The sequence below is a fragment of the Muscardinus avellanarius genome (genome assembly GCF_963383645.1).
Source record: "Muscardinus avellanarius genome assembly, chromosome: 8".
NCBI classification, from domain to species: Eukaryota; Metazoa; Chordata; class Mammalia; order Rodentia; family Gliridae; genus Muscardinus; species Muscardinus avellanarius.
Window position 1 is genome coordinate 87,324,541 of NC_137794.1, and position 24,647 is coordinate 87,349,187.

The window sequence follows — 24,647 nt, forward strand, 5'->3', positions numbered from 1 at the left end:
GCCAGAGCATTTCTTCTAAATCCTGGTCACTTTATTACTCCACTCTACTTTAAACATAGCCCTTCAAACAAATATACATAAAAATAACATTCAAATTATTTATTGAGATGGACAGGACCCTTCCTGACTGCCCTTTGCTCTGAGCTCATCTCTTAGCTCTCATCTAAAAACATGTCTCTCTTCATACATCCCACTGAATGGACTGGCCTCCTTGTGTGATCCTCTTTCTGTTGACTTTCCACACATCCCTTCTTTTACCCAGGTAACGTCTTCAAGATTCAGCTCTGGGACTATCTCTTTCAGGAAGCTTTTATAGAATGAAATCCTTTTTTAAAAAAAGTGACTTATCTTTGTATTAACTCATTCAGTATATTGCAGTGATCTTATTCCATGGCTGCCTTCTAAAGCACAGAAGCTATGGATTCTTTGTCCCTCATACTCTCCGTTCTTTCTTAGTCCAATATTTGGCCCACAATATAGACTATCAACAAAGCAAAACAGAGTGCCCTGGTATAGCGGTATGCCTCACTTAATCTTAACTCATACCTCTTCCTCTCCTGTTGTATAGACAGTGTTAGACCCAGGTTAAATCACATCCCATAAAGCATAGATCAAAACTTGTTTGGTGTATACTGTCATCCATCATGTGGGACATGGGGATCGCATACTCATAGCTAGTATCCACACACAATGAAATCAGCATTGACTTTGTCTGCAAGTTATCAAATCAAACAGCAGAAACTTCTTAGTTGTCTGCTAGGGATCAATATAAAGCTAGATGCTATAGTGATTACCTAAAAAAGATAATGAGAAAAGAGCACTCCTAGAAATCAAATCTTTATCACCTAAGGAGGTTTAACCATCAGAGTGCTAGCTAAGGCAGTATAGGAGGAAACAAAACTAAAAAATAACTGCAAATCTGGGAGAAAGGGACACTTTGCAGGTCTGACATTACTTAGTGTCAAGGCTAAGGATTTAAGTTGATTCTCAAGGATGTAGAGCTAAGTCATCAAAGATAGCCTTAATCTGGGAACAGAGAGAGAAATAAAGACATAAGAGAGAGGTTAAAGGAGATCCAGGAAAAGTTTTTCCATGAAATTTTCAAGTAAAAGTAGATGCGGTAGATTAGATCAACAGATGAATGGATTACAAAATTATGGAAAATACACAATAGGATTCTACAGAGCAACAAAGAACAAAATCGCCATTTGTAAGAAGATGGAAAGACCTGCAGCAACAATTCTTTGCCCTTCATCCCTTCAAGAAGTGAAGTCTAGGGCTGTGAATGTGGTTCAGCGGCAAAAGACTTTCCATGGCAGGCTGAGGAGATGAGGTCTATTTTTAATCCCTTTCCCAGGAATCTGAGCTGGCTGTGGAATTTCTGTAGGAAGGGGAAGTGACATGAATTCCATAATATAAATGGACCCTGAAACTTCAACCTTCACTGCCTTGGAATGTGACATATGGAGAAGTCATACTAGTCTTCTGTTAAGAAAGGGTAAGAAGCCTGTGGGGGAGCACAAAGGCTCCCACAGACAAGCACCTACCATCACCTACACAATCAAGCCCAACCTGATCATGGGCCTCCCAGTCCAACTGGCCATCCTGCCCATGATGCTCATGAGTGAGTCTAAATAAAACAAGCAGAGCACCACCAAGCCAAGACAGAGTCCTGGGAAGCAGTGAACTCTTGAAGTTTTCGCTACTACATTACAGGTTTGTTCCACAACGTAGGTAACTGGTGTGAAATCGGCATGAGGAGAGAAGGAAGACCATGGGTTTGGAAATCTTTGGTACTCAGGCACACCAGTAGTGGAAAAGGCCTCAATCCATCTGTAGTGTGTCCAAATTTTAGGTGGATGCATTGAGTTATCAGGGAAGGTTGTCAACAACTTGACTCATGTGTTTGTGATTAATAATGTCATTCTGTGCCTACCAAGAGATCCAATCACTTGGCTTCAACTTTCATAACAGCAGGCAGTGTGCGTTCAGGCTGAAGACGTATCTTGCCTTCCTGGCAGTTGTGTTTCTCATTATAAACGACTTATTTTCATTTTATGTTTTAAAAATGGCATGATCCGTATCAAAATTTAGCCCTACAATTTGGTATTTAACTTATAGTTTGGATTGAGAAAGGTTTTTCTGCTTAGAAAAGTAAGACATTTTAGCTGGGTGTGGTGGCACACGCTTGTAATCCCCACGCTTGGGAGGCAGAGACAGGAGGATCACATAGGTTCGAAGCCAGCCGCGCGCACTGGTTTAGGAGACTCTGTTTCCAAATAAAAATATGAAATAGGTCTGGGAGTGTAGCCCGGAGGTAGAAGTGCTTCCAGGAACCCCAGTACCACCAAAAAAAAAAAAAAAAAGAAGAAGAAGAAGAAGAAGAAGAAGAAAAAGAAAAGTAAGACATTTTTAAAAAATTTCCACAATTCTACTTACTACAACCCCTACTAACCTAGGATTAAAAGTCTGATTCATATAAATACATACATATACATATGCCTACCTTCAATTCACCTATAATGTTCACTCTTCCTTCGATAAAAACTAAAGAATCCCTATGCCCACAATTTCTGTAATCATATATTTCTCTATAGTGTTTTCAAAGTATTTTAAAAAGAAAATCACAAGCTATTAGTGAAAAAAGTAGTTTCCTCCTGTTGTATTAAAAACCAAGCCGGGTGTGGTGGCGCATGCTTGTAATCCCCCTACTTGGGAGGCGGAGACAGGAGAATCATGCAGGTTTGAAGCCAGCCTCACTGGCGTAAGAGAGCCTGTTTCCAAATAAAAATATAAAATAGGTCTGGGAGTGTAGCCCGGAGTTAGAAGGGTTCCATCCCCCCAGTACCACAAAAAAAAAAAAAAGAATACATATATTTCCAAGTATAAAATTTAATCCTAAGAGGAAAAACAAGTGTCCCTTCATTCCTAGCCCCTATGCATCACCTCTTTCTCCAGGCCACCAATTTTGGCAGTTACAGTAGTGAGTTCTGCTACTACAAGAAAGTTTGCTATGGCTCACCTCTCATTTCTAAATTAAATCATTTAAACAATTTATCCATGTGAAAATTATTGAACCAATTTTCTAAATGCCTATTCATCTAAGAAAATATTTTTCTTAAAATTATCTTGAGTCTGACGTGGTGGCGCATGCTTGTAATCCCAGCATTCAGGAGGCTGAGACCAGAGGATTGAGGTTCGCGGACAGCCTCAGCTACTTAGTGAGGCCCTCTGCAACTTAGTGAGACCTCATTTCAAAATAAAGAATAAAAAATAGGGCAGGGGAGCCGGGCGTAGTGGCGCACGCTGTAATCCCAGCATTCGGGAGGCTGAGACCTGAGGATCGCGGTTCGTGGACAGCCTCAGCTACTTAGTGAAGCCATCTGCAACTCAGTGAGACCTGGTTTCAAAATAAAGAACAAAAAATAGGGCAGGGGGTGTAGCTCGGAGGTCTAATGCCCCTGGGTTCCATCCCCAGACCCGCAAAAAAAAAAACAACAAACAAACAAAAAAATAGGGCAAGGGGGGGTGTAGCTCTGAGGTTGAATGCCCCTAGGTTCTATCCCCAGACCCGCAAAAAAAATGCATATATATATATATATATATATATATATATATATATCTTGAATGCACCATATTTAGAGCTATTAAAGATGTTTAGATCCAAGAGTTTTTCTACTAAACATAATGGGTTTTTTTTGTTTGTTTGTTTGTTGTTTTTTTTTTTTTTTTGCAGTACTGGGAATGGAACCCAGGGCATTCTACCTCTGAGGTACACCTCCAGCCCTATTTTTTTACTTTTTATTTTCTATTGTAAAACAGGGTCTCTCCAAGTTGCAAAGAGCCTCAATAAGTAGTAACTGAGGCTGGCCTTGAACCACAGTCCTCCCATCTCAGCCCCCAAATGCTGGAATTACAAGTGTGTACCACCATGCCTGGCTACTAATCATAACTTTAGCAAGTATTTAGGGCTCTACTGCCCGTAAGTCTGATAAAGATGAAGGGATGATGCCATGATCTTAGCTCAGGACAAGTATGGCATCCTACACCTATCCCAAAGCCCAAAGAAAGAAACTCTTCTGTGTGGGGAGCTAGAGAGATGGGTGAGGTTTTATGATCATCACTGAATAGAGGTATAAAAGTTTCACTTGTTGGAAAGCAATGGTTCTTCAATTTCTTTAGCTGAATCACCTGCAAGGCAGGGAAAGCAGAAATATGCATGAAGACAGTCATAAACCAAGGGGAATATCTGAAAATAATTTCTGATATTATAACTTAGTTGTACATACACGCTGCACTTTTAACTAAAGATTATCCTGCAGACTAATGCATACTTACGCTTTTGCCAGCTCCATTGAAATTTGTTCCAAAGAGAATCCCTTTGTTTCAGGAATAAGCACAAGAACAAAAACCAGGCTTGCTAGACTCATGATTGCATATATAAAGCACACTGATGGCAGGCCAATAAGATCTATAAGAAACAAAAGAAATTGATTAGAAATGTGTTTGCGTTGCCTCAATCCCTTGTTATGTATGCTTTTAAGAGTGTATATAGGCTGGGTATGGTGGCACACACTTATAATCTCAGTACTTGGGAGGCTGAGACAGGAGAATCACAGTTCGATGACAGCCTCGGCTACTCAGTGAAACCCTTTGCAACTCAGTGAGAACCTATTTCAAATTAAAAAGATTGCCGGGCATGGTGGCTCACGCTTGTAATCCCCGCACTTGGGAGGCGGAGACAGGAGGATCGCGCAGGTTCGAAGCCAGCCGCGCTGGCTTAAGAGACCCTGTTTCCAAATAAAAATATAAAATCGATCTGGGAGTGTAGCCCAGAAGTAGAGGGCTTCCAGGAACCCCAGTACCACACACACACACACACACACACAAAAAAAAAAAAACCCAAAAAACCAAAAACAAAATAAAAAGATTAAAAAATAGGGCTGGGGGTATTACTTGGCAATAGAATGCCCCTGGGTTCCATCCCCAGTACTGAAAAAAAAAAAAAAAAGAGTGTATATAAAGCCATATGTATTTTCACACATGCCAGGGAAATATGATTCTCAAATTAAAAATGTAGTCAACTCTGGAAGTTTTGTTTTTACAAACTGCCCCAGCTTTTAGCTGTCTCATGACTATCATGATTTAGCCCTAACTTCATCTTCTTGCTGGGCATGTCTTTCCTTTTTAAAATGCTACTGTATCTTTATTAATATAAAAAAGCACAAGTTCCTTGAAAAAACAGAGCCTCAAAGGACACAAAAACATAAAATGCAGAAGATAAATTTTCTCTTTTCACTCCCCACAATTTCCCTGGGAAATTGCTCTGTAGCAGTTTGGTTTCTATTGGGTGGACATTTTTAATTAATTAGCTTATTATTTATTTATTTATTTTTATTTTTGGTCCTGGGGATTGAACCAGGGGCATTCTACCTCCAAGCCACACCCCCTGCCTGATTTTTTATTCTTTATTTTGAAACAGGGTCTCACTGAGTTGTGGAGGGCCTCACTAAATAGCTGATGCTGGCCACAAACCCAGATCCTCCTGTCTCAGCCTCTTAAGTACTGGGATTACAAACGTGCATCACCACGCTTGGCTTGGGTGGGCTTTTCAAATGACATACTTGTACAGATGGACTTTTCTATGAATGAGCTCACCCTTCTTTTCTCTGATCTGAATAAATTACTTCATGTTGGCAATATTGCATTATTTTTAATAGTCAGTAGTAGTATATTTGCAATTCTTTTTTCTGGGTCCAGAGGGGGGAAAATGTATTGGGTCCAATGAAAGACATCAACTTGCTAAGATCCTCAAGCTTTTGAAGGGTTTCACTTGCCACCCTAGTTTTTAGTTTGACCCTATCTAGCCAAAGGTACAGTCCATTTGTAGTCACTGGTCAAGTTCAAGGAACATTAACTCATTAGATATAGCCACCCCCATCCCTATGCGTAAGTCTTCTATTTGCATCGTGCTGGTCCTTGGCTCAGTAGCAGAAAGTTCAGTGTGACAGGGAGTAGTGAGAAAGTAGCTTTCTGCACATAAGTTCAGACCAACTGTAGACAAAATCTGCAAGTAGCCCTTAACAGCTGCAGCCACTAATCACAGTTGGTCAGGCAGGAAAACTAAGTGGTTATATATTGCAGCCATTTTTGTAACTGCAGTGTGGAAGAATCTAAGCATAGTAACCGCTCGTCAGGGAGTTGTGCTGAAGTGGGAAGGAGCCCAAAGAGCAATACAGTTCCTTCTGGCAGTTTTAATTAAACTCCAATTTCTCTGTGCTTATCTTGCTGCTGGTACAGGGTTTTGTTGACTGCCAAATAAAGTGCTTATAGAATTGGTCCTTTCTCTCTGATACATAAAACTTGAATATGGGGTTGAGAAAAACCCCAAAGGTTGTGTAATCAAACTTGTCTCCAGTTCTGTCTAGGCACATTTAGTAACAGAAGCTCACCACTTCCCAAAGCTCCTCCCTGTCAAGTGAGATAGCTCACTCTGTTCAAAAGTTCTTCCTTACTTAGATTCCAAATCTACTTTTCAGTCATTCTGCTTTGTCCTCTGCCAACATACATTGAGTCGGCTTTTGCTCGTTATGATATCTATCTAGACAAATGAACACATCTTCATCCTTTCTCTGAGAACCCTCTTGTTCAAGTCAAATATCCTGATCTTGCCCAACTACTCTTTGCAGAGCATGCCCTGGTGTTCACCTCGGAGAACACATCGCAATTTAAATAGTCTTCTCAGAAAATTTTACTCAGCACTGAACACATTACTGCAACTGTGTCATGTCCACTGTGTAGTATGTTTGTCCATCTGGAATAGTCTGCTTATATTGTTTCAGATGAAAATGTTGGTATTCAAGGACTTGTTGCCAATAGAACCTTACATTCTCTTTGGTCTCTCGCTCTTGCTCTCCTCTTTTTTCCTCATTGGTACATTGTAATTGTACATGATATTGAGATTCATAGTGATACGTTCATTCATGCACCTGACATTATTTGATATGCTTCCTTTATTATACCTTACCTTTCCCTACAGTCTCCTTTCACTACTCCACTGGTCTGTCTTCTAATTTTCATGAGATCCCATTTCTTTCTTTTTTTCTCTCTATATGCAGCCCTTTATTTTCTGAGTCTGGCTTATCTCACTTAGCATGCTATTCTTCAGTGCTATCAATTCTCCTGGGAATGGTATAAATTTTGTTCTTTTCTGTAACTAAATAAAACTTCATTGTGTATATTTACACCATATTTTATTTACCCATTCATCTGTTGACATATACCTAGGATAATTCCATATTTGGCTATTGTGAATTGTGTTGATATAAACATGAGCATGCGTGTGTCACTAAGTGTGCTAATTTGAATTCTTTTGGATAAATACAGAGAAGTGGTAATAGTTGGGTCATGTGGTGGTTCCATTCTTGTTTTTTGAGGAATTTCCATAGTCCATAGTGGCTTTTCTTTTTGTGTGTGTGGTTTTTCTAATTTACAATTTTACCAACAGTGTATAGGTTAGAACCTCATATATTTTAGGTCTCTATAATCTATTCTTGGAAAAATGATATTTGAAAATAAGTAAAGATCTTCAGTTATCCCAATTAAATGTCATCTAAAGGTTTTAGATAATTTTAGGATTTTTAAAATATGATCTATTTTCCTAACATTTGTTCTAAAAACATGCAGGAGAACTTCCAAATCTTCATCAGCTCATCTAATATATTAGTTCTTCTTTCTAAAGATTTGTGTCATTTTTTTCATTCATCATCCCCATTCTTTCTTTTTAAATCTTTCTTTCTCATGCCAGGCGTGGTGCCACATGCTTGTAATCCCCGCTCTTGGGAGGCGGAGACAGGAGGATCACCCTGGTTCGAAGCCATCCTTGCTGGCTTAAGATACCCTGTTTCCAAATTTAAAAAAATATAAAAAATAGGGCTGGGAGTGTAGCCTGGAGATAGAAGGGTTTCCAGGAATCCCAGTACCACCAAAAAAAAAAAAATCTTTCTTTCTCCACACAAAACAGAAGATGAAGTGTGTTAAAAAAAAATGACAGAAAGTGGTTTGTGGTCTGAGTAGGAGAGGTCTAGCCAATGATAATAAAAAGTATCATCATTCCCTTCAATGTTGGGCTATTTAAAAAAAAAGGCCATAAGCATTTGAAATTTTTATATAAAAATCAAAACCATTCTAATTAGCAACTCCTCTAAAAATTAGTTCCAAGAGTGATGTGCTAAATATATACATATGTGTGTATGTTTATTTATGTATGCATACATATGTATATATATAAGTATGAATATGTGCATGCATTTTTTGAGTAAACATCTACTTTTGAAAATTAATTACACACACATAAATGAAAAATGTATACATAAAATTAAGAAACTAGGTCATTTGTCTTGTGGAGTTTGCCATAGTCTGTTTTTCTTTTTTTGGTAGTCATATTTCATAACCCCTAAATATATATGAAATAAAGAAAACCCAAATCATTGGTCAAATTTTCAGAATGCCAAGAAACAACCTCACTATATTAAGAAATGAAGAGAATGTTTCAAGCATTTATATTGCTTCTTTTACATGGTCTATACTTCAGGGTAACCAAATCACTAATGAAAAGAAATTTCCCTTTGGAAAAGTACTCCAGATAAAAGTTTATAAAAAAAAATGGTAGGTTGAGAATAGTGGGTCTGGGTGATGATCACCAAAGGAGTCCAACATGGCAAAGTAGGAGACAGCTAGACCCGATGTACTTTCTAATGGCAGGATACACCTGTCACCTACCAAGGAGTTTGTAAACAAACCAGAAAAATATGAACCTCCTCAATCCTTTATCTATATCTAAATAGAAACTTATATGAAACACAGAGGACAGGGGGACATGTAACATGAGTATAATCAACAAATTCCACACTCTGCAAAATTTTATGAAAGAAATAAACCAGTTTCTTCATTAAACTATAAGGTGGGTGAGGGGTGGGGAGAATGGAAATGGAACCTACATATTATGATACATATAGATATATTATTTTATTTTATTTTGTGATACTGGAGGTGGAATCCAGAGGCTCTTTTACCTCCGGGCTATACTCCCAGACCTATTTTATATTTTATTTGGAAACAGGGTCTCACTAAGTTGCCTAGAGCCTCACTAAGTAGCCGATGCTGTCTTTGAACCTGTGTGATCCTCCTGTCTCAGCCTCCCAAGCTCTGGGATTACAAGCGTACACCACCACACCCGGCTCTACATACATATTTTAAATTATGTATTTGTATGATGGTTCAACCAAAGTATAAAAATAATCACAAGACAATTGGTGGGAATGTGAACACAAATTGGATATTTGATACTTAGGGATTAATATTTTTAGGTGTGGTAATTATAATGGGGTTTGTTTTCTAAATGCCTTGTCTTTTAATGATCCATGCTGAAATTTTATACACAAAAAATGACATTATGTGTGAGATGACTTAAAATAATTTGATAGGAGGAAGAGAAGATAGGTCTATAAATGAATAAAGACTGAGAACTGATTAGGCTAGATGGTGTGGCATCAGGGTCATTGCCCTTTGCTCTACTTCTGAGTATGTTTGAAAATTTCCTCAATAAAAGTTTTTATACAAGGATAATGTGGTTCCTTAACATTTGTCCTAACAGGAAAAAAAAAATTAGAGGGAAACAAAGTTCTTACCGGTTACAGTCAAAAACGTCAGAGAGATGAGGAGATTGATGCCCCAGTTCATGGTAGAAGTCAGAGCCATGGCTCGTCCTCTAATGCCACCAGGGAAGATCTCACTGAGCAACAGCCAGGACACTAGAAGAAAGGGGAAGAATGACAGGGGACCACAAAACCAATGAAATGGCCTCTTTCTGCCCTCGTCCTGCTTGGGTTTATGATTGAAGACCAGGGCCATTTTCTACCTCAAAAGGACAGCCCAGAAAAGGGGCATGCCTTCTCTTCAACTCCAGCCAAAGGAAAAGGGCACCAAGAGAACACTAAGAGAGCTTGACAATGGCCCCACAGACAGAAGAGGGGGACGTGAAGTGCTGGTGTCTGACAGAGGTCCATAAAACGCAGGGGTGGGGCAGTGCTTGGGGCAATCAAGGGCCCCCTTTGGACATCTGCCCAGCACAGGAGCCTCTCTCCTCACAGGAGACCAGCTGTGCCTGCCACAGGACAGTGACCTTTCCTATGTTTTCCTTTCCCCTTGACCTTGGAGAAGTCCGACACTATAGCTTAAATGTGGTCAGGATATTAAGTTAGAAGGTAAGAGACACCTGCTGCTTTCCTGTCTCCCACTCGGGCTTCCTGGCCTGGGTGAAGAAAAGTTCTAAACTAAATAGAGACTCCAGATTTGTTCATTAAGGCCAGAGTAGACACTTGAGTTTCTGGAAGGTTCTTCTTGGGACCCAAATGGAGTGGAGTACTTTTTATTATTTGAGAGAGACAAGGGACCCTTTGTGGTTTACTTAATGGGATTAGAAAGGGCAGAAGAGAACAAATGAACTTGTCTTCTGCTCATGACCTAGCAGACACGGTTTGCCTAATAAAATATCCACAAGTTCTTACTGGAAGCTGACTTGACAAACATTTCTGCAGCATTATCTAATTTGATCCTCACCAACCCCCCATAAGTAGGAGTTATTACTATTCCTTTTTTTTTAAAGAAAAAAGAAACTAAACACTAAAAAAAAAATCAAATATTCTTTCTAATATGAGGAAGCTAGGGAGAAAAAGGGTCATAGGAGGAATTCTAGATGAAGGAGAAACCATAAATAAACAAAGAAGGTGACCTAACTAAGGGTGATGGAAGGGGCGAGAGGGAATTTTCCTTATGTACATGATGCACATTCACAAACATATCAATCACTAAACCAAACATGAGAAGGAGGGAGGGGGCAGGGAGTGGGGTGGGAATCGGGGAAGGGCTAAATGAGTGATGTGTGCACGTATGCCTCTACCATCTTGTACCCCATTAAGATGTATGATTACAAACAAACAAACACCCTAAGGCTTTGAAGAGTTAATAGCTTGCCAAAGTCACAGAGCTCCTAAGAGACAAAGGTGCCATTGAACCTTGGTAATCAGTCTGTGTAACTCATTCTTTTTAATCACTGTTCTTTTGGTAGTGGCTCAATAAATATTTGCCAATTAATAAGTAAATGTGAACGCAAGCACATTTGATTTTGTGGAAAGGACTTCAGAGCTGCCCAACCCTGGCTCCTGCTGGCTAATGCGCCAGGTGTTGAAAAGCCAGTCCTTGTACAGTGACCAACTACATAATCCCAGCTGGAAAGAGAAGTGGGAAGCCAGGGAGGGCCCCGCAGGCCAGCAGCTTCTTGCGCTGCTCGTGCCAGAAACGAGCAGCCAGCTGTGCTTCCAATGGAACAATTCACATCTCACATCGAGATCACTTTCTACAGAAAACATCTGCTACTATAGTAGATGTGCTATTTCAAAGGAAGAAAAATTTAATGGAATTGGAGGAATATTTTTATTATCTTCTCCAAGTGAATCTATATACAGTTACCTTCAATATATGGAAGATAATTGTAATGAAATCTATGGGGATTTTTAAATCCCTTATCTCTCATGCTCCCACCTCACCTGTGTTCCCTTGCCCCTCTCCACCCTAAAGATGGCCATTGGTTCTTACAGATTATGTCTTTAGTGGAGTCTCTATTATCTCAATGAGTTTGGCACATGGGTAAGTCTGTCCCGAGCTTAGTAACATCAAGGATCCAGCTGAGTAGAACAGGGGCACAATTCAAAGGAAGCCTGTTCAATAAAGACTTGTTGTTCTTGACCAAATACAAGCTAAAACCATATAAATCCAACTTGTTAAAACAAATAATCTACGCCACAGAGAGAACCCCACATGTCCATTTCCGTCATGGGTATTTGATGTGGATCAGGTGGAGCTGAGGGTCTCTTAAGGCCCTGTGCTATAGCAGCCAAGGGTGAGGGAGGGGCGCCCTTTTACTTTTTTATAGTGGAGATGTTTGCCAACTCATCTGCTCATGATCTCACCTCTAGCTCTACCTTAATGCCTTTCCAATCCTCTCCTTCCCAACTCCATCATGATGGCCCCTTGGAATCATTTGGTGACATTTGGGAGAATCACTGTTGGGCTCATGAGAACCATGTTAGACTCTAATGAGAATGAACAGATCCCGCTGTTACAGAAAGTGATGGATCTCACCAACAAGAAGACAAAGCAGTTGTATAAAGCACAGGTTGTAAGTGCTCTGTCTGAACTGCCAGGGTCTTGCCTAGAAAGACTCACACTGGAAGTGTATCCTAGGTAGACTCTCAATGCAGTGGCTGAGCCAAGTCCTTGGGCAAATTTAACCAGTCTGTGTAATGAGCTGAAGGTTGAAAAATAGACTTCTTTCAATCTGTGTTCTAATGAGAACTTGTCAAGCAAGCCCTGCACTTGACATTTCCAAAAATAAATGTAATGGTCCTGAAAGCATCTACTTTTTTATATAATGGGAAGAATTTTTCAAAGATGGATGCCTTTGTTGGTATAATATTAACAGACTGGATGCTGAAGCAATTGGCAAGTGGATGCTTCAGTCACCAAATGTAGAACCTGGCAAACTTTAGGCAAGAGCCAGGTGTGCTGGTGCACGATTGTAATCCCAGTACTTGGGAGGCACAGAGGTACAAACCACCACATGTGGATTCAATGTGGCAGTGTTTATAATAACAGGTGGAACTTTTCTTAAAATCAATGTTGGGCATGGTGGCGCATGCTTGTAATCCCTGCGCTTAGGAGGCTGAGACAGGAGGATCGCACAGGTTCAAAGCCAGCCTCAGCTACTTAGTGAGGCTCTCAGCAACTTAGTGAGACCCTGTTTCCAAATAAATGATAAAATAGGGCTGGAGTGTGTAGCCCAGAAGTAGAAAGCTCCTAGGTTCCACCCCCCCAGTACCACACACAAAAATATCAATGATATTTTTCCAACGAGATGGCCCCATTTCTTCTCAAGGGGAAATAAATCAAGCTTTTGCTACAGAAGAGGGCTGCCTCTCACTGCTACAAAGAAGAGGTAAGAGTTCTCTCTTGAGCATCCTCTCAGGCCAACAGATGATGCATTGTCTAATTTGCCTATGGGGGACCTCCAGGGCGTTCACAACAGAGATAGAGTGAACTCCTACATAGCGAGCCTGGTGAGCAGTTAAGCAGAGCCTGAACCGATTCTCCTTTGACTCCTGTTATCTTACCTTCAGTCTCATCCTCCAAGGCCACTTCAGCAAGTTGTACCCCCCATAAATGTCAGATCCTGTAAGTCCTTAAGGTCTTCTCTGTGTTGCAGTGACAGAAAATTTTGGACTCAGAGATGACAGAGTGGATGGCAATTATTACCAGATATGAAACTCATATTTCACTGGATATTAAGTTTTCAGGGCTGCCCATCAGAATCTGCCTGACCTAGATGCAATCTGTTATGGGCATACAAAGTGTCATCAAAAGACTGAAGGAGTTGCCTTATGTTTGGCTGGGGACATGGACTGGATTAATAGAGGTGCACAATAGAAATAACAGCCCCACTACACGTGAGTTACCCCACACATTTCCTCTCTCCTACTTATTGCTGGCCACTGCCCCAGTTTGTCCTAGAGAAACCATCCTTTAACGTAAACTCTCAGATTTCAGTCCCATAGCTCAGGGGGGCACAGTTGCCATTGGACTTGGGTTCTTCCTGAACCACCTGGCAGGCTAGCCCAGAATTTCAAAGACTCAGTGAGGTCTTGAAATTCTTGCCAGAGAACTCCTACCAACTTTGGAGGATGTTCTGCACTCAGCCTGCAGTTTTCAATAGTTTGATTTGCCAGGAGAGCCTAGTTCTATGCTTCATAGGAGTCCAGCCAAATTCTATGGTTTTTACTGCCTTCGTGAGTAGTGTGCCAGAGACCCAGCTCTCCTTCAGCAAAGCGGTACCTACAATGTGAATTTCAGCAAGAATATGCCTTTGCTTTCCACAGATGTTTTAATTCTGGCCTCATAAGTTCCCTAAGTAGAAAAATTATGTTCTTTAAAAATAGACTCCACCATAGGCCACCAACTCCAACCCTTCCATTTCACTTCTCCTCTCCTCTCCTCTCCTCTCCTCTCCTCTCCTCTCCTCTCCTTCTTCTTCTTCTTCTTCTTCTTCTTCTTCTTCTTCTTCTTCTTCTTCTTCTTCTTCTTCTTCTTCTTCTCCTTCTTCTTCTTCTTCTTCTTCTTCTTCTTCTTCTTCTCTCTCTCTCTCTCTCTCTCTCTCTCTCTCTCTCTCTCTCTCTCTCTTTGGTAATCTCAGGGATCTCTTCCATCATGGTCTTTTGTAAAAGAAATATCTTATTCAAGAACATTAACGCCAGGCATGGTGGCTCACGCTTGTAATCCTGGCAGTAGAAAGGCAGAGACAAGAGGATTGCACAGGTTCGAAGCCAGCCTTGCTGGCTTAAGAGACTCTGTTTCCAATTAAAAAAAAAATAAAATAGGTCTAGGAGTGTAGCCCAGAGGTAGAAGGGCTCCCAGGAACCCCAGTATCACCAAAAAAACCAACAACAACAACAACAACAACAACAAAAAACATTATCTTGGACTACTTAAGTTACAAGCTAAGAAAAGTGATAAAATAACCTGGGCATGGTGGTGCACACCTGTAATCCCAGTATTTAGGAAGCTGAGACAGGAGGATTGCAGATTCGAGGACAGTCTCAGCAAGTAGTAAGACTCTCGTCAATCTCACAAGACTTTGTTCCAAAATGAAAATAAAAATAAGGCTGGGAGTGTAGCTTAGAGGTAGAATGCCCCTGGGTTCAAACCCCAGTATGCTCCAAAAAAGAAATAAAGCACCAGTGTTCCCCCAATCTTTTTGTCCTAATAATTTCTAATCAAAATTACTAAAATAATTTTTCAAAAAAGTGTATAAAGGGAAATTGGATGAAGTGGAATAATGTTCAACAACAACAATAACAACTAAATGCTAGAGTTAAAAATGGAACCCTTTTGTGATCAGGTACCAAGTAGATATAAAAAAGAACTATGTTACTGACCATCCAATTTTCTTTCCTGTGCAGCCATTAAAGTAATTTGAAAAATCACCAAGTATATTTTCACTTATAAACCAACATCTAATATTTTTCTTCATAAATTTAAATAATAGCAAAGGATGCAATTTCTATTATATTTAAACTCTAACATTTAAAGCAAAATAGTTATATCAGTATTTTAAATGTTTCCTATAAAATTTAAGTACGATGCCTACTTGATGTTCTTCATCATCATTAAAAATACAAAAAGAAAGTACTTAACATAAATTTTATATTACTTCTTTTTCACTTGAACTTAATACTCTATCCTACTATAACTTATTTTAAACCTGAAAGTCTTTCATTGATCACTCTATCATACTTCTCAGTAAAAAAAAATGACCTTAAATTGAAATTTTAGGTTAGGTTTATTTACTCTAAGAGTGCCTAAGTATTTTTCTAATTTAAGCTATACAATAACAGTTAATACAAAATGAACCTAAATCATGAAAATATCTTATTTATTATTTTTACTTTACTGGGAATCAAATGCAGGGCCTCTCATATGCTACACAACATAATACTGAGCTATATAAAATATAGAACAGGTCTGGGAGGAATAGTCTGGAGGTAGAAAAGCCCCTGGATTTTACCTCTAGTACCACCAAAAAAAAAAAAAAAGAAAGAAATACTTAGCAAATATAAAAAGGAAAAATTTTTGCAAACACTTCTCTTAGTGAGATGGGTTAAGAGGTTTTTTAAATTATGTATCTGTGAGCAAATGTCATTTATTTCTAGATTAACATGACATATTTATACTTTCAAATAGGCAAAAATGATTGTTCTCAAGAATAAAATAGATGAGAAATTGATGGGATTCTGCAATAACAATGCCACTCAGTTCTTTGAAATAACAACAAAAAATTACTTGTGATGATGTATCAGCTGATAACTTGATTATGTCATCTTTTATTTTTAGTTGAAAGCAAATCATTGGAAATACCTTGGCTTATAAAAGGACTATTATCTAGTCACTTGAGGCACTTCTCAACACCCACACCAATATTTCCAAGTGTTGCTTTGCTTAGTGTTCTTAAGTATTTGTAATTTGTGATATGTATCATAATAAGATTTTGATGGCTAATAAATGAGCTTTAAGTGGAATGATTGTTAAACTGGGTAGGGAAAAATATTTAAAAACATATTTCTTTGAGTTTGAAACTCTAAAAGTGATTTCCTTAAAGGAAAAAAATTAAATAGGTAACAAATGAATGCGTGTGCTTATTAAGATAGTGTTAAAACTTTAATCTGTTTCTTCAGTGTCTGTGCTGTCCAATATGTATAATTTTCAAGGGCAGAAGACTATAATGGGAGGACGAGACAGAGAGGAAAGTTTTAAACACCGATGTCTTATGTGAGCAGTTGCTGTTGGTGACAGAATTGATGGTGCCATTTCTCTAAGTGTTTAGCTCTGTTCATGGTAGAAAAATGCTGTGTTAAAATCTCTGGTTCTGTTAGATGCCATTACTGCATTCTTTAACTTCCAACAGGAAAGAAGATTTCATTAGCTAAATTGTATTTTTTCTTTGTTGTTTGGATGCAAAGTTAGTATAGAGGTATGCAGATGCTCCTTTTTATTGAGTTGTGTTTTTTTTTTAAATGACTAACACCAGAGGACCAAACAATTTTCCACTTCTATCAATCAACGTGACCTTTTGCCTAGTTAACAGGGGAAAGAAATAGCGATTGCACAAATGTTGGTGATAACTAAAACCTATTTTAAAGATCTTAAAAATAGGGACATTTAGCCGGGCATGGTGGCACACGCTTGTAATCCCTACGCTTGGGAGGTGAAGACAGGAGGATCGCACAGGTTCAAAGCCAGCAGCGGTGGCTTAAGAGACCCTGTTTCCAAATAAAAATATAAAAAGTAGGTCTGGGAATATAGCCCGGAGATAGAAGGGCTTCCAGGAACCCCAGTACCACCAAAAAAAAAAAAAAAAAAAAAACCAAAACAAAACAAAAAAAAAACAGGGACATTTAACACAAACTCATTATGTGAAAATTATTGTATAATGGCTAGCTACATTTGATAATAAAATTCTCCTGTTAAAGAGCACAAATTCATACAATATGTTTTTTTTTTAATCTCCAAAAGTAAATAATTATCCCATAAAAAACAGTGGAAAAGGAAGATGAGCATTTGAAAAGTCTTTGACTGTGGTAGTTCTGAATGTTAGGGAACTCCTCCTAGAGCCTAGGAGGAAATGTGGAGAATGTCAGAATCTCTTTTGAAACACTGACCTGCCTCTGGGATGTAAGCCTGTTTGTATTCATACATAACCTCGGAATGTCTTGGAGTGAAGCAGCTAAGCAAACTTCTAAATTAGAACCTGATGTTCCTCCTCCTGGAATTGTCATAATTCGTAGCTGTGCAAGCATCACATGAACCATGTTTTTTGATGAGCCACAGTTACTTGGATATGAAATCGAAATTTAAATGCTATGGCAGATGACTTCTGCTTCCTACGGATACCCATCTTCTAAAAGGCTGCTTCAACTCCATATGAAAATATGAAACAAAACAAAAAGCCATCCTTATTTAATCTCTTATTTAGGACAGAAAAGAGGACATCTGAGTTTTCAGATATTTCAGATATTTGGGTTGAGAGACAACTCTCCATGGGCTTCTGGCATTTCTGCATAGACTCTCTTTGTTATACAAAATAGAGATAGTGTCTCTTTCCGGAGAAAATGATAGCTTTGTTTCTGTCCAGGAAAGTGAATGTAATTTCTGCATCCAAGGAATAAACCAGACTGGCTGACTGTCTCTTATAAAAGGTTTCGGTTCTTTAAGCCTGAGGTTCCTTTCTTATTCAACCTATTGTATATGTGATGTCACCCAGCCCTCTTCATGTTGACCTGTGGGTGTTAGGGCTTCACGGTCTAGCATAGATGCCAATATTCCTGCTAATTTCATGGCTGTGAAAAATAAATTGCCCTTTGTCTCTGACCAAGGTGTTTTGTGTCTTTTATCATCTATGAAACTGCAACAGACTAACTTGTTAGCTTGCAAGTTGGCAAAATCTCAGTCTCCTAACAGCGATTGACAGTTTGATTACTTGTGGCTATTGTATGATTTTTCTTACAAAGACCTCTTATTGCTATTATTAATTTTGGATCACTCAGTCACATTTGAGGGATTTAATCTTAATTTTAAACGAAAGTTAATCTAATGAAATATTTATATAAGATCTACTGCTAATTTAGGTAGACAAAAACATCTCCCTTACAAGTCCCAGGTTTAGACTTTAACATATTTCTCTTTTAAAAATGAAGATGTTGCTTAAACAGTTTTTGGTAAAGAGTCAGGCTTAAATACATTCAGTTATCAAATCAAGGTAGAAATACTTATGCTATAGCTAAATTCAATCTTTTTCAGGGAAGACTGGGTTTCATACTTGGGAAATTAAGTGGAAAAACTAAAAAATGAACATTTTGATTAACTCCATTATGTTTTATTTATGTGTGTGTGTGTGTGTGTGTGTGTGTGTGTGTGTGTGTGTGTGTTAGTTACTGGGGATGGAACCCAGGGACATTCTACCTCCAAGCCACACCCTCAGCCTGATTTTTTTATATTTTGTTTTGAAACAGGGTCTCACTAAGTTGCAAAGGGCACAAGTAGCTGAAGCTGTCTGTGAAGCATGATCCTCCTGTCTCAGCCTCGCAAATGCTGGGATTACAAACGTGTACCACCACGCCCAGCAATTTTCCATTAAATTTTTAAACAGCAAATATTTTAGTAAATTTAAAACATGGATCTTCTTTAGTCATCAAATATTAGTGATGGCCCTGTATCCTCAATGAAGTAGGTTTATTGAAGTGTAGTGTTTGGCTAAATGTGCATGAGGTTTCAAACAAACCACATTTATTACTTATTTGTTTGATACTGGGTCTGATTCATACCAAAGGAGATTTGGATTATTTTAATCCCAGACTAGAGAGCTTCCCTTTGGTCACAGAAGCTGAGAAAGTTCTTAAAAAATGAAAAAAAAAAACCCTAACTTATCACAGGACAGGTTCTACGTTAGGCTTGGAGAAGCCACAGTGAACAGGACAGGGTTCATATGAGCACGGGACAGTCTCAGTTTGTTGTAGCAACTTAGAAGGGTAATCATTTGGGTATTTCTCATTTGAAATTATGACTTTTTCCTTTCATCAAAGCTTCTTGATTTATTGCAAGACTTGCCTGATTTTATAGGATGTACCCTCAAGTATAAGTGACCCAGGATTGAACCATCCCACCCAAAGTCATAAGTCCATTTCTTTTCTTTTTGGTACTGAGGATTAAGCCCAGAGGTATTCTATTTCTGAGCTATACCTCCGGTCTTATTATTCATTCATTCATTCATTCATTCATTCATTCATCAATTCATTTTTAGTTTGAAACAGTTTGAAACAGGGTCTTGCTAAGTTGCTGATGGTCTCACTAAGTTGCTAAAGCTGGCCTTGAACCTGCACTCCTCCTGCCTCAACCTTGCATGTGTTGGAATTATAGGCATGTGCCACCTCACCTGGCTTCACAAATCCATCTCTATGGTCTTGACCCAACTGGACTAATGTATAGAGGAAGGTGAGGGTGACCATGGCATCATAAATTAATATTGGGCATGGGGCACTTCGTGTGTGTTCCTGAGTAGCTTGAGCAAATTGCCTGCTAAGCCCAGTGTGGCATTCTCAGAACTATTCTCATGCCTAGACACAGCCAGGTGTTTACTACCACTAGTCACTAAGTGGACTGAGTCCAGGCTGCACACCAGGCATGAAGCTAAGGATACATAAGTATACAGACTCGCTTAATTCTCCCGTTACACAGTGAGGGGGATGCCACTGCCCCCATTTTTTTAGTAAGAGAAACTAAAACCTGAAGAGAGATACTGAGCAGTGGCAGCCCTACTCTGGAACTGGGATTCAAGGAAGCCAGAGGCCAAAGCCTTGTCCAAATTCCAGCATCCCTTTGCAAGGCCCAACAGGTGTTCTTGCCAAATTCCCCTATCTTTAAGCTCACATCATCCTCAAGGCTGTTGGACCCGCCATCATCCCTGCTTAAAGCCTCATCCCTCAGATCTCCACACTGCTTTCTTCATACAAGCCTTGGCCCAAAGGTCATCACCTGAGAAATGCCATGTGTGCCCATCAGATCTGAACTAGGCCTCCTACAAGTATGCTCTCTCTTCTGGCCTCCGTTTGCTCTTTATCACTCTCGAAGCCACTTACATTTTTTTTGTGTGTGTGGTAATGGGGTTCCTGGAAGCCCTTCTACCTCTGGCTACACTCCCAGACCTATTTTTACATTTTTTTATTTGGAAACAGGGTCTCCTAAGCCAGTGCGCGCGGCTGGCTTCGAACCTGCGTGATCCTCCTGTCTCTGCCTCCCAAGCGCGGGGATTACAAGCGTGCGCCACCACGCCCGGCCGAAGAAGCCGCTTACATTTTAATGCTCTGTCTCCCCAAATTGAATGACACACATATTCATTTTCTTGCTCATCATCAGTCCCCACCACTAGCACCATGAGGGGAAGGTGTGGATCTCTGCCATCCCTTCCTGAGTCTCTGCCCCTGGCACCCTGCCCCCTGTGCAATATACACCTGCTGGATGAGAGAGCAAATCCCCACATTTTGTTCTGGAATTCTCTCCAGGATGTGTATGCCTGCCTATTTTAGTCTCTAAGTAGAAGAGATTGGGACAGATTATTTGGTGTCACTGCGATTCAGTTTTCAATGTGAGGTTCACTGTGAATATATGAAGGTAGTTCAAAGATGGTGGTCACAACTTCATTACCTGACTTAATCTGTGACCTTGAATTTCCTCTCTCTGTTCAAAATGAAAAGATACTAATCATGAGATGGAAGAGAGGTTAATTAATTTATTAACACATACATCTTTACATAAAAATCCCTAATGATCAATGTGAAAAGAACAGCTACACAGTTTTTCTGAGTTACAGTGGCTGTGTTAAGAAGGGCTGGGTCTCTATACAAGTATTACCTCAAGTGAAATCATGAGATAATATCACCAGGCCTTTGCTTTGGCTCATCTTTACTCGTGAAAGAATGAGTAGAAGAGAAATTTTTGTGTGTTCTGTGTTCTAACAATGTAAGGAATCAGTGATTTTATTATGAAAATTTTCCATTTTTTAAAAAGGTTTAAAATGATGATCAAGACCACCTAGAAATGCAGTAGAAAATCAGGTGAAGCTCTTGAACCTATATTGAAATGAAAGATGGGATATAAACCACAGAATTTTAATAAAAGTCTCTAATAGTGGCAATGAGCTACATATCTTGGTTTCAGTTAATGGATGAGTTTTAATATTAGTTACAGAGAATTAGAAGACAGGGGCTGTTAACTTTTGTGGGCCATGAACCCCTTTGGCAGGCTAGAGAAGCTAATGGATTCCTTCTTAGAATAATATCTTGCCGGACATAGGGGTGCATGCTTGTAATCCCAGTACTTGGGAGGCTGAGTCAGGAGGATGCAGATTCAAAGGCAGCCTCAGCTACTTAGTGAGGCCCTCTGCAACTCAGTGAGACCCTGTTTCCAAATAAAGAAAAAAAATAGGGCTGGGGTATAGCACAGTACTCTACTACTACTACTACTACTACTACTAATAATAATAATAATAATTATATCTTAAGTGCATAAAATAAAGTACCTAAGTTTACTTGACACTACATTCCTGACCCTCCTAAATATTGGATTCTAGGACAACCTTGCTAATTTACACTTAGGGAAACAGAGGACCAGAATGTGAAATGCTGTATGGTATACACTTCGACCTAAGAATAGAAACACTTTCCTGGCAGAAAACCATTCTGTGATGTAATACAATCAAAGAATGTTGTTCCCAGCCAACCCATATTTAAGAAGATTTAATAAGGATAGTTTAATCTTCCTTTCGATGTTATGTGAGAACAGCAAGTACTTTTTCCTTTATGCCTCTATTTATACAAAAGATTTGTTTGTATTACAAGCAATAAACTTTCTAAATGAAATACCTGAGCAATAATCACATCAGGTTAATACGTTTTTATGGTGTGTTCAAAATCTGGTATGAAAAGTTTGTTCCTAATAAAAATCTTGTTTAAACTCCAACTGGTTCCTACAGGTTTTAACCAAGACTCTGGAATACAGTTCTGAAGATTAGAATGGAAATGCTATGGCACATTTTCTTTAGAAAAGAAACTATAGTATGAATGTAGACATAAATAACTCCTAGCAAAAAGGATGGAGAAAGGACAATTATTCAGATTCTCCTAAAAAGACGAAAATATGTATCCCCAAACCATGAAGAGAAATGACTGTTCTCCTTAGTGAGGTGATTCAGAGGTCTGTTCCTCATGGAATGGCCCAGACTCATACAGGAACACCCAAACCATGAGATTAAAGAGTTATTCCTTTCATATACCCAATCACCTTCAATTTTAATGAGTCTCTAATTTATTACCATTACTTTTGATCTAAAAAGTTCTCAGAAGACTCTCCCTATATAGTTGCAAAAAAAAAAGTGTTAAAATACATCAAGGATGATCATTCAGATACTCTGTGTCCAAATAGCTATTTATGACTTCATGAAGAAATGCCCTGAAGGCTTCCCATTAGTTGGTTCTAAGCACTACTATCTCCCCTGCATCTTTTTTTTACAGACAAAACGGAAAGAGATTTTTAAAAACCATGTCCAAGTGATGGATAGTTCTGCAAAAGCCCTCGTAATGGCATCTGTCTGACAGCAACAAGACTGTCCTGGCAGCCCAGCACTTACTGGGCCCTTACCCGCCCATCAGATAGCTGGACACAAGTAAAGAAGCTGAGATCTTTCCTGGATCTACATCGTATTTTCAAAGTTATTTCCTCTCTCCCCCTTTAGCCACAAAATGTAACCAAACGTCACTTTTTTTTTTTTTTCAGTACTAGAGATGGAACCCAAGGGCATTCTGCCTCCGAGCTGCACCCCCAGTCCTATTTTTTTTCTTTTGAAACCAGGTCTCACTGAGCTGCAAAGGGCCTCACTAAGTAGCTGAGACTGTCCACGAACCGCGATCCTCCTGTCTCAGCCTCCCAAATGCAGGGATTACAAGCGTGCGCCACCATGCCCGGCACTCAAGCATCACTTTTAAACAGATTCAGTTCAAAGGAACTACGGTGGTTGTTTAAAGGAACAGAAAGAAAATCATGAGATACCACTTCTTCTTCAAAGAATGTACAATCCAGGGGAGTGGTGAGTTGGCCCGGGCCACCCTTCTCCCTCATGCCATTTTGGCATGGGGCTGTAACTATTTTCTGTATTTCTATTTTCTGTATTTCTATCTTTTTAATAAACTTCTTTAAATCTTAAAAAAAAAAGAATGTACAATCCAGTACCTATATTCTAGTTAATAAACTGAAACTAACAGAAAAGGAAGTGTGTGATGTTATTAAAGATGAAGCTGGGTTATTCCAACTCGCGTTGATCTGGGGCTCTACTGTATGCACAGCGCTCTCACACACTTGAGCTCATTCGATTTGCATCTGTATTCCAGCAGGTAGGACACACATTATTATACCCACTGCACAGATTAGAAACAGTTTATAGCAGTGACTTGAGGATCACACAGCCAGTGAATTGAAGAGCTAGATTTAGAATCTATTTTTCTGATATTTTTAACTTTTCTTTTTTTTTTAATACTGGAAATTGAACCCATTGGCATTCTCCCTTAGAGCTATACCCCCTGCCCATTTTATTTTATTTTATTTTATTTTATTTAGACAGATTCTTGCCAAGTTGCCGAGGGTCTCCCTGATCCTCTTGTCTCAGCCTTCCAAGTACTAAGATTATAGGCATGCGTCACCACACCTGGCTTAGTTTTTCTGACTTATAACTCAGGCTCTTTTTAACCAAGAACTGAGTAACTCTATGCTAGAAATGTACTAGTGGCTCATACAAATAGCGACTTCTAAGAATTGGAATGGATTCATAGAGGAGATAAGATTTTCATTGATCTTTAAATACTGGGGAGATTCCTACCTCATAGAGGAAGGTAAAGGCCACAGTAAGTGCTCTGTGTTTATTGGGCCGGAGTGGAGCAGGGGGAAATGAAGACACCTAGGTAGGTGAGTAATACCTCCCTGTGAAATGCCGGGGTCCTCATTCCCTGTGTGTGCCACTTGAGTTCTCATGTACTTCCATGTGAATGGCAACCCCCTGTATAACTCCACAGACTACAGTGATGATGGGTGAGATGATAGAGGGCCTTGAAGACTTAATGTTATCTGTCTCTCGAAGATGGGTGACACAGAGGTAGAGAGCAATGAGCCTCCAGGGGCCTGGCCTGCTCGCCCTCAATCTGTGTGACCTCAATTCTGTCTTCTTCTTCTTCTTCTTTTTCTTCTTCTTCTTCTTCTTCTTCTTCTTCTTCTTCTTCTTCTTCTTCTTCTTCTTCTTCTTCTTCTTCTTCTTCTTCTCCTCCTCCTCCTCCTCCTCCTCCTCCTCCTCCTCCTCCTCCTCCTCTCCTCCTGCTCTTTCTCCTTCTTCTCCTCCCTCTTCCTCCTATTCTTCCTATTCTTCCTCTTCTTCTTCTCCTCCT

At 39.4% G+C, this 24,647-nt stretch overlaps 1 protein-coding gene across 1 annotated transcript in view; it reads right to left on the bottom strand.

The window, feature by feature from the left end:
• The window catches only part of SLC2A12 (solute carrier family 2 member 12), a gene marked incomplete at both ends in the record, with an annotated part of 62,039 nt that overhangs the window by 8,892 nt on the left and 28,500 nt on the right, over positions 1 to 24,647 (bottom strand). Inside the window, 2 exons of the mRNA XM_080700127.1 lie at positions 4,339 to 4,471; positions 9,690 to 9,812. Of these exons, the coding sequence (XP_080556253.1) occupies positions 4,339 to 4,471; positions 9,690 to 9,812 (256 nt within the window). The remainder of the gene's footprint in view (positions 1 to 4,338; positions 4,472 to 9,689; positions 9,813 to 24,647) is intronic.